General features: G+C 37.5%; 1 protein-coding gene across 1 annotated transcript in view; it reads right to left on the bottom strand.

The window, feature by feature from the left end:
* Positions 1–1324: 1324 nt before the first annotated feature.
* LOC103255705 (plectin-like) overlaps positions 1325–11536 on the bottom strand; it is a 28280-nt gene continuing 18068 nt past the window's right edge. The window contains exons 22-24 of the mRNA XM_008053664.2: positions 11309–11407; positions 4724–7453; positions 1325–4174 (exon numbers count right to left, since the gene is read on the bottom strand). Of these exons, the coding sequence (XP_008051855.1) occupies positions 2276–4174; positions 4724–7453; positions 11309–11407 (4728 nt within the window). The 3' untranslated portion in view covers positions 1325–2275. The remainder of the gene's footprint in view (positions 4175–4723; positions 7454–11308; positions 11408–11536) is intronic.

Raw genomic sequence — 11536 nt, 5'->3', positions numbered from 1 at the left:
ATGTCTCATTTCTTTCACACTATATAAAATGTAGTATGCAAGACTATGAGTTACTACGACTTTATTTCCATTGAATAATATTGCAAGTATATACTCAGGTCTATAAACTTCTCCAAGAAAGAACCCCAGATAAGGAATGTTTGCCTCACACCAAAGGCGAAATTAGACAAGACACTGACATGCTCCCCTATTTAATCATATCAACGATATCTGTGTCAGCTGATGACTGAGTACTGATGCAGACTTAGAAAGAGGAGCTAAATATCAAGATCAGATGACAGCCCCTGAGATTTCCAAGTGCCATGCAAGGGGCAGTGTAGGAAAAATGTTCCTTGAGGAAAAAAACTTATCTTAGTGGAAATTTATTTTTTTTAAATAAACAGCAACAATTCCAGTACCGCCAACAGCAGCAGCAATACTAGAATTTATACCCTAACTACTAACATTCTAAGAGCTTCAAGTGGTACAGTCCAATAGACACCAGGGTGCACTAACATTCCCCGAGCTGTAACTATCCAACTGATGCTAAGCAGTTGGGGTACAGGAGATGGCCCATAGGACCAAATAATTCACTTGGGTAAAGAAAAGAATCTAGAGTTTCTGGGGATTGGCTGTAGATGCTCTCTTATGACACAGAAAACATCCAGAAAAGCACATGTAAAGTCAATACTCTAGAATGTTAATATCCTTGTTTGTATTTCACTTGTTCTTGAAACTTTTTATGTTTACATCTGTAAGAATAAGATGGCATATCCTTATGATATGAAGTGCATGGATTTACCTAGACACAAAACAAGATGGCTCTGCTCTTCAGCAATCTCATCAAGATAATCAGAAAGCAGAACCAACTATTAGAAAAACAGTACACCACACCAGTACTAATAGTAAGGCCAGTATATATAGTTCAGGCTTTGGAATCAGATACCTTCTTCTGCCACACACTGACTGTGACTTCTTGGGGAAGTTACTTAATCTCTCTGAAGGGCTATAAAAACGGGGGAAATTAAAGAATTAAACATTGTGCTTGGTGAACTATCAATTCAGCAAATTCTATTATTACTATTGTTATTAAAATACCAGGACCTCTGTGAATACCTTTTGCTTAGAGAAGGGAGATTTTCCAGCCTTCTCTCCATCTCTCAATGTCTTGTTGATACTTGATACCCATTTTTGTAATTCTTTGGCTTTTTCAACATGCTCTTTCTTTTCTTCTTCCAATGACTTCTGACAGGTGTGAGTGGTTAAAAAAAAAAAAAGATACATTCCAGTAAATGATGGAACTATTAAACTGACCTCTCTATAAAAAACAAGAATGTAAAAATGCTTTTTCATCACACACAGGTTACAAAAATATTTTATTCATTCACGTAACCATATTAACCATGACAGATACCAGATCTCCAAAATGCTTACAGCAGTAAAGAAAGCTGTGACACACGCTTTAGTGATTCATCTAACCTCCCAGCTGTTCCATTGATATGACAAACGTAAAAACTCAGCTTTATTCATGAGGCACTAGCAGATGCCTGAATTGCTGCCTTTGCATGAGCAACACAATCACGGTTGTCTTGACAGAAAGGTAACAGAGCAGAAGGATGAAAGAACAAAGGATGTCTACACAAATGAGAAAAATACACAGAAGGAAGAAAACTCCTCCTTCTCCAACACACAATATGTCAAAGTTAGCTTTTCACCCCAAAGTCTTACCTAGAAATGAGAGACTGTGGCAAACATTTTAATATAAAAGAAAGTTACTATATACAGGAAAAGGCAAAACTTTTCCATTTTTTGAAGCAACTGAAAACACTGCAGCTTTGTTGATGTGGAAATGAATTTGCATCTTTCTCTTTGATTCCAAGCTTTGAGACGTGCTTGCTCAATGTGTGCGCAATGTTATTAATTATTAAATGAGAACACTAACACCAGGCTGGATCTAATCAGTGAAGGCAGTTCTGAAGAAATGACACTGTGAACTTGTTGAAGTTTATCAACCTTATTCCACATTCTAGGCACAACATGTTTATTTTAGTGTGTGCAAGATTCAGAAAACCATTCTCAAAGCTAATAGAACCATTTTAAAGGCGATAAATCTTTTGTCATTTTCCATTTAAATATTATTCTCTTTCTGAGCAATCAGGGACTTTCAGCCCTCAAGAAACAAGAACAAGTAACACAATTCCAAGCCTGAACATTTAGCTGACACCAACATGCTCTGGACAAATGGTGTGAATTCACCTGCAACACCCCTTGCACAAAGTCATTTAAACATGTCCTGTTATGATGAATAGTAGAGGCTAGAAATTCCTGTCATCAAAGGTTCTGACACTTCTAACAGTTTAAGCCCGGTGTGGAAATCAAAATCAGCTTTTTCCAAGGCTTCTTTGTATGTCAACTTTCTTTTGGTCTGGGGGCATATTATATTCCTGACATATGATTTCTGATCTTTGAGTTTGGTAGCAATGAAGACGTCTATAATACCTACTTGGAGAGCCTCTTCTATTGACAACCGAGAGCAAACCTGTGGCTCTATCAATCCCCCTGTCAAGTACTGGAATTCCAGACATCGAATTCCCATTTCCTTACTTATGATATTTGCATTCACCGCTTCCACCACTGACATCATTTTGTTAGTGATGGGATGGCCAATCCCCGTGATCACTAGTTCACACTGTCGCAGCTGCTGGGCAAAGCCCTCATCAACTAGGCCTCTAAGCAAAGCCTCGGCCACCCGATACTTCTTGCCAGTGAGAGGATCAATTATTCCCCCTGTACTGACTTGGGCTTCAAGGCATCTGAGGGCAGTAATCCGATCAACCAAGTTTCTCCGGGAGGCCTTTAGGACAGAGATCCTTTCCCCACTAGCTGTCAACCAGTATCCTGCAATAGGACTATGCAAATCCTTCTTGGGAACTAACCGGCTTAGCAGAGAGTCAGCAAGTTCTGTAAGTGTGATGAGGCCTTCCTGATGTTTTTTGACCAAGGCTTTGTCAACTATTCCCTGCTCTACGGCCTCATCAATGTTGAACTGCAATCCTGTTTTAGTGTCTGTCAGCATATGAGAAGGATGCCCATAGGATTCAAAAAACGTGGCTTCCTTCCACTGATACTGCTGCCCTGAAAGTTCAAGGTACATACTTTTGTCAATCAGGTTTCTCTGGAAAGCCTCATATGCAGTCAGCTCTGCTCCTGATTTAATATCCACTACAGAAATTTTATGAGTTTTCTCTACATTGAGGTTGGAAATGTCCCTCTCCCCAAATGGAAACAGGAAGCACTGACAATCTACATCAAACACACACATTCGAAGTAATTCTGAGTAATACAGAGCTTGCTTGTTATTGGGATTAGGAAAAACTCGTGTGTTGCTGGACGGCTCGTGTAAAAACTGTAAGATGGCATTATTCAACAAGCCCTGTTGCAGAGCCATCTCTGGAGGAACGCGAATGCCTCTCACAGGGTCAATGACGCCCCCGCTGGCAATCTGGGCCTCCAAGATATGTTTACCTTTTTGTCTGTCAAGCATTCTATTTTCCATAGCTTGAAACACTGACAATGTCTTAGAAGAATATGAATATCCCACAGTTGCCTTCTCTGCCTCCAGAAGCCTGATTCTGAATTCAGGGTCAACAATTCCTTTCAGAACTGCATCTTCAACAGAATATGTCTGACCTGAGATGGGATCAATTATAAAACCTGTTGCAGCCTGAGCTTCTAAAAACGCCAAAGCCATCATTTTGTCTATGATGATTCTCTTGGCTGCTGAGGCAAATGAAATCTTTTCTTTTGTAGTGTCTAAATAAAGCCCTGCAATTGAGGTGGCTTTCGTCAAAAACTTGTTAAGAGTTTTCTGAACTTCTTCAACAGTCTTAAGACCAAGTCGCAGCTGCTCAATTGTTCTCATGTCCAGAAGCTTAGCTTCCACCAACTGCCTAGCAGTCACAGTGTGCCTGAGCCCCTGGAATTTAAATTCATCATCCCTAACTGAACATGCAAGATCACTATCGAGGTTCTGGAAAGTCTCTGGTTCTGAGCCTTTCTTAAGGAAATCTCTCTTGAGTCCACCAGATGCTCTGTACCCTTCAAGCATCCATTCTTCAGCACTGGGAACTGGGTTCTTTTCTTGTTTTAATGTTGTGACTTCTGTATGCATATCATACTGCTTGTTCTTAGCTATCTGTAACAGGAATTTATGAGATGTTAAAACTCACCTAAAGAACATGCTGTTGCTTTACCCATTCTCAATCCAAACATAATTCCTTGAATTATGAAGAGAAGAAAAGTTTCAAGGAGGGATCAGGAATAAGTAATATTATTTTCAGAGTCTCAAGTTTACCTCAGATGACAATTACAAGTATTAAAATGGTACGTTTGAAAAAGACTGAGATGAAATTTAGCCACAGAACATGTTAGATGTTCAAATTAACCGCATGGTTCTAGCTTTCTTTATAGTCACATTTTTAAAAATATATTCCCACAGATATAACAGTATACCCATCTATATGTTTGATCTCAAACATTCAAAACTTAGAGAACACTGATCTATAAAAAGATTCAGTTAAATCACTAAAAAAATTACTGCATTACTTTCCTGTGCAAATGGTGTGCCTGTTCAAATGCGGGCCACAAGAAGCCAACCCCATTCAAAATTATTAAAAATTTAGTCTAGGAAAGAAAGGAAACTTGATCTAAGGTAGTGGATAAGGTCTCAGAAGACAGAGTATACCTCTAAGGGTGTCAAAAGCTTCACCAGTTCCATTTCACATTTGTTATCTTGATACCTAAGAGGTGGTCTGGAATTGTGCAGTGCTTGATCTCTTATCTTCTCAATTTCAGGTAGTCTTGTAATAGGGTTTGTCTCATCAAAAGTTATCTGTAATTCAGTGCTTGTTTGGGAAAAGTACTCAGAGTAACACTGCTGGCTTTTTTCTTTCTCAAGTGAACCCCCTGGTGGTAGGAATGGGACTTCTTTTGGTATTTGTTCAACAATTCGATGTTGCCATTTTTCTTCTAACTGCTGTGGTTCTTGAGTCCATCTCAACAGAGGGGGTCTGGCCACTGGGGGAAGAGGTCCAGTGTGACTGGAGGAGAGCTCTCCAGAGTGCTGATGCTCCTTCACTGTCACCTCAAAATCTTGTTTGAAGGTACAGTCTTTGGCTGTGTTCTTTTTTTGGATTTCACCCTGGAGCAAAACTAATTGAAGTTCATGCTCTTTTATCTGTTGGTCCATTTTTTGCTTCAGGTTTTCAACTTCACGTTTCTGGGCTATCAGTTCATCCTCGAGTTTCCGACATTTCTGGTAATGATTTGCTCCCACGTGTTGCCCCTGTTGCATTTGCTCACGGTATTCTTGAAGCTGTCTTTCAAGTTCCTTAATATTTGTTTCACAAAGCTTAGCATTCTCTTGAGCTCTACAGTTTTCTTGCTGGAGAGACACAAAGTCATGCTTAATGCATGAAATATCATTTTCAGTGATGACTTTGGACTCCATTAATTTCTCCATCTTCTTACGAAACTCCTCTGCTGAGCGTTTGAATTTGTTAGATTCTTCCTGAAACAGAACCATTTTCCTGTGGGTCATCTGCTCTTCGATGGTCTTGAGGTGCAGTTCATCTTGTACCTTTTTTAACCTGTTATTTAGCTCTTGCACCTGAGCTTGCTGCAGCTGAACTTTCTGCTCTCCACGTCGCTTCTCTTCTTTGGAAGCACTCAGCTCTGCATTCAGACTGCGAACTTCCTTCTCGGTATTCTGGATGATAATGTTCTGCTGGTCACACTTCTGCTTAAATTCACTTACTAAATTTTGACTTTTGGCCAGGTCTTCTTCCAGGCATTTGATTTTCCTTTGAAAATCCTGTTCTGTTTTGGTCTGTTTATGCAAGTGCTCGTTTGTGTTGCGCAATTGATCTTTAAAACCATCTGCCTGGATTTTCAGGGCTTCACATCTTTGCTGGATCGTTTGTTTCTCTAAAACAATATTCTCCGATTCAGCCTGAATTCTCTGCATCATTAATTTGGTTTCATTATTCTGCCTAGTAAGCTCATCTACTTTTTGTTTTAGCATTTCTGCGCACTCGTTACTTTTCTCCAATTCTTCATTAAGCTTTTGGATTTTATCATTATTTTCTTTCTCAGCTTTAATATTTTGCAGCAACTGCTCATGGCTTTTCTCAAACTGCTCCTTGAGATGATCTGATTTTCTTTGGCAGATTCGTACTCTTTCGAACTCCTTCTCACCCCGAAAAGAATGAACTTGTGAATTTAAGTGCTGGATATTCTTCTCAGCTACAGCATGTGCCTGAGTGATCCTGTCTACCTCTCTTTGCAGTTTCCCTTTTTCATGATGAAGAGATTCTAGTTCTAGCTGATAGTTGTGCTTGATCTTCTTGAGGTCATCAGCTTCTTGCATGGCTTCTTCAGCTTTGCCTGTGGTTTGGTTCAACTGCCTTCCAAGTTCCCGGAGTTGTTTAGAATACCCTTCCTCTACCTGATCCTTCCTTTCCAGCTCCAACTTCAGGCACTTTAGTGTATTGTTTGTTTCATCCAGTTTATCTTTCAGCAACCGAGCCTTTTCCTCAGATGACGTTTTTTCAAACTGGAGGGCATTAAGCTCATACTTCAGCTCTCTCATTTCTTTTTCAGCCTTTCTGTTGGCAACTGTTAGCTCATCCACCTGCTGCTTGAGTTCCTCTGCTTTCTGTTTGTCATGTTCTTTCTGAAGACCTGCTATAGCCCTGTATGAGGTAGCCTGTGGGATGGCACAAGATGGCAGTGCATTCTCTCTACACGAATACTGAATTTCAGTTATCTTTCTCCTTGCTTCCAATTCAATTTTCTGCTTTTCTTTCAACTGATTCTCTGCTACCTGTTTTTGAAATGCAAGGTCCTTTTCCATCTGCTTTACCAGCTTCAAGAGTTCTTCCTCTTTGTCTCTCTTTCTTCTTAATTCTTCCATTAACTTATGCTTTTGTTGTTCCAAATCACTGAGACTTAAATCTTTTCTCTTAAGGTGGTCTTCCAAGGTTCTTCTGGTAAAGGTGTTTTCCTCTAGCTGATTCCGAAAATTCAGGAGGTTCTCCTCCACGGAGGCCCTTTTGGCCTCAGCCTCCATGGTGAGCTGCCTCACCCGCTCCAGCTCCCGCTCGGCAGCCTCCTTTTCTCTCACAATGGCTTCCAGTTCCCTACGGTACTGCTTGGCTTCACTCTCAGCCCTTATCTTCTGCAGAGCGATGTCTTCAACATTTCTCTGCTGCTTTCTCAACTCGTTTTCGGCAGCCTCCTTGACCTTTGGAAGTTCTTCCTCTACTCGGGTCTTTTGTTTTCTTAGTTCAGCTACCATCTTTTCCAGTTCCCCTATCTTCCCCGTGAGTTTGCTGTTCTCCAGCATTGTGGCCTTCTGACGCTGAAGCAGATCTGAGTAGGCCCCATGTTCCGAAGTCTCCTTACACCTTTTAATCTACGAGAGACATTTTGAAAGCATCAAACCCGTTCTATTCAAATGCAGCTTACAGAATCCGAAGCAAGGTTCATAAAAGCACTTACAAAGCCAAGTGGACCCAAATGCAGAACAAGCGCTATCACCGCCACCACCAGCACCACCTTCTTCAGAGAGGAAGCTTCAGAAAGTCAGCAGCAGGAAAGGACCAAAAACCTTTCATGACAGGTTGCCTGCAGAACTTCTTTAAAAAATCTCTCAGAAATAATTTTATTTTAAAAATTAGCTAGCTTAGGATTTTATAGCAAGAAGGGGCCTTATGAAACATATAGCATGACCCAACCTTTTACAGATAAGGGAGATACAAGGAAGTTACATATTTTGCAAACTCACAATGGGTGGGTGACAGAGTGGGAAATAAAACTCTCACAACGGTGCTCTTTCTGTTCCTGCATGCAGCTTAGTCCTACAAGCTAGGCAGAACACGTGACATACAGGAACTGAATGATACCAAAGAATGCAATTTTTCAATATCTAGCTTGATGAAAACTTAAAATGATATTTACATTTCCATGTTTTATTATAAAAGAAACAAATCACAGAATTTTAGAACAGAAAGCCAAATTAGTAACACTGAACATGGGGACGGAGGAAAATTATATAAAAACTTGAGATTTCTAACATCCAATTCCTTACTGTTTTTTGCTTGCTACATGGTGACAATTATAATAATCAGAATTGCTAATGCAAAGGCAGCCACAGTTCCTGATGGTTTTAGAGGATGTGCCTCATATACTCAGATTTTGTTGCTGCTGATAATAACATGCCTCATATGAATCCACCTCAACAAGTACCTTTAGATACTCCATAAATATAAATACATTTGTTAAATATAATTGTTTCTAAAAATATACTTAGGAATTCAGCTCCAATGTATAGAATAAAATATAATAAAAACTTTTTACTCTACTAATGATAGACTCAATTGCAGCTGGGAGGAGAACACTTTACCTTGACAACAAAACTGCATGAGCAGGACTAGTTTACAATTACAATTTAATTTCTCTCTATTAATACCATCATGTTATTAGTTTTGTATCATCAACTCAAGATCACCATAATTAGAAACAATTAAAAAAGGAATGGAGAATTTATTCTAGATAGCAGATTTGTTTTCACTAAGAAGCTTTGGTCAATTTCAAGAATTTAACGTATAGACCATATATCTTATTTTGCTTTCTCTGATGCCCAATAATTTTGACGAGAACTTTGGTTGTTTCCTATGCTAACATAAATAAGGTTTCTAAGAATGAGTCATATAGAAATATATCTGATCACAATGTGCTATGCTCAGCAGTCTACTTTCTTTATTTTGTTACCAGGGTCAATTCTTTGTGACACTGAAGCATTTTATGTATTTAAATATTAAGCTACGAGTATTTTTGAGCAGATGATTTCTAAGACTGTCTTTCTTAGTCTTATCAAATCTCCTTTAAAATTTAACTAAGAAGTTTTGAGCCCTGATCCCGCTCTGAGATTTAAAAAATAAAAATTCCCTCAGGAAAATAATATCTGCTATGTATCTTAATTAGAATCATTTTAGTAATTTGTTAATAATCTCATGTTACCTTGATAGCTTTTTAATTTATTTAGATAATATGAAAAAAACTATAGAAATAATTCAGTGCAGCTGCTGATTTGTTTTCTTACAGAACTCAAACTTTTTCACATAAAAATAACTTCCTTAAGTTTTTCCTAAATCTTCCTCAATATTGTCCTTTTTAATCACAGAGTTTAATATTTACTATATTTTGCTTTCAACACAGACTAAAGAATCTTCCTATCACATCTAATATCTATTACATATATTCTACTAATATTTGTCTAGCTAAGTTGGTATTACTTCTGAAATTAATTTGAATCTATCTTTGATTTTATGTTTATTATGGAAAATTCTGCTATCAGACCAAGGTTTGTCTAGTCCCAATTTCAGAAACACTACTCTTTTAATTCTAAAAACTGAGCTATATATCTTTCATAAGCTCATTCCATTATATGATCCTTATACATACAATAATGATAAAAATACAATCCTTAAATGGTGGTTTTCTGATCAATTTTAAATTATATTATTTCCACATTCTTTCATAACTATACTTGCCAGTTTCAATTAACTATACATTTTTGACATTTCAAAAAATGACAACAATAATTTGTATATATTTTATGACTTCTGAAATACTTTTCTTTTCTATTAATGGCTAGTATTCAGCCTCATTAGATACACTGAGCAAAGTGGCCCACATATGTATAATCAGATACATACCATAAGTAAAGAAAATTACTTATTTTATTTTATTTATTTTTTGAGCTGGAGACTCACTCTGTCACCCAGATTGGAGGGCAGTGGCATGCCCACGGCCACAGCAGCCTCGACCTGCTGGGCTCAGGTGATCCTTCCGCTCAGCCTTACAAGTAGCTGGAATCAGAGGTGTGCGTCACCACACCTGGCTATTTTTTAAAATTTATTGTAGAGACAAGGTCTCGCCAAGTTGCCCAGGCTGGTCTTGAACCCCTGGACTCGGGCAATTCTCTTATCTCTGCCTCCCAAAGTGCTGGGATTATAGGCGTGAGCCATGGTTCCCGGCTAGGACTTATTTTGTTTTACATTTAAACTACTGCATATACAATTTAACAGATCTGCATACAATTTAAAATGGAATAAGATCTCTCAAAAACTAAAAATATAAAAAAAGTTATGGATTTTTTTCATGGATGAGAGGTACATGCCAATTACTAAGATAGTCACAAATATTCTGGTTCTCCTTCCTAAGCACAAAGGAAGCTGGTTATAAAGTCTTGCAATTAGTTATGTTAGTGATTTAGCTGCAGAATACTGTTAACTCCGAACAGACCAAAATAGTTTACAAAAGAGATCACATTTCTAGAAACCAAGAAAGTAATGTCCAATAGACGTCTATTGCTGTTTTGCTCTTTTATTATATGAACTGAGTTGCAACAAGTATGGTTTCTTCTGAATTTCCACAACAATACAATTTAAAATGGCTAATGCCCCCACAACTTACTTACTTTAGCATTCAGCCTACTATTTTTGTCTGTTCTGAGGAATAGAAAGCATATCAAGATAATAAAGTATAGCATCATCCCTTTAAGATTAGATTAAATGGACTTTTATGACAACTGATTTTTATAAGTAACTCTATACTTTTTCTATTTCCGGATATAATTTTTAAATGCAGAATCAAAGCTGCAGAAGTCATCCAAATCAGAATGGTGATTAAAGTGTCTTTTGACCATACCCCATATCTTTTTGGCAAAAACAAAACCAAAACTCCACAATTATTAAAAAGTAGCATCATTTTATACAAATGCCTACTATTTTTAAGTTTTTATCTTTTAATGTATTTGTTATTTATAATAAATTTAATGTCTTAAAGATTTAAATTAATTTAAAATGCATAAAACAAATGTATTCATGTAGTATTTCTGTAAACACCATAATAGCAATAACTATTCTTCAAAGAAATATACTTCTCAGCTGTGACAAAGCTGAAGAAACTTCCCCAAACTGCCAACATCTCGTATTTAAATAGAACCATTTACAACATTAGCACTATCATACTAGAGTCTTAAAGTGAAAAATTTTAAATACCCTTTTGTTTGAAAGAATCTTAAAATTAAAAAAGTCCTACACCTTCCCCTATTTTCATAGCAATCTTTAATTAAATAATGACTATATATCTGCTATCAGTCACATAAATTTATCATGAAAGCTTCTTTGCTTTTCCAAACCATATTGTAGTTTCTCCTAATATCTAGCTCCTTTTTATTTAGCTTTTCATTGTCAATAGCTACCTCCTCCTCTTCCAGCCTCTTCAATGAATCACCAGCAAATTTAATATATTGTGTCATGAGAGTGACCAGGGCAGTATACCGAGTCCTTAGGTCCATGAACTGTAAGTAAGGACAAAAAGAATACAAACATGATCTCCAGTTGCTGTATAGTTGAATTGAACTTTGAGCAATAATTACAATATTAATTAGGCTTTGGGGCAGTAAAGCACACAATACCCCGATAACAAA

The sequence above is a fragment of the Carlito syrichta genome, unplaced genomic scaffold (genome assembly GCF_000164805.1).
Source record: "Carlito syrichta isolate Samal-C Ts95f unplaced genomic scaffold, Tarsius_syrichta-2.0.1 Scaffold288355, whole genome shotgun sequence".
NCBI classification, from domain to species: Eukaryota; Metazoa; Chordata; class Mammalia; order Primates; family Tarsiidae; genus Carlito; species Carlito syrichta.
The sequence above is the reverse complement of the archived record's forward strand: the minus strand, read 5'-3'. Positions and strand labels throughout refer to the sequence as shown.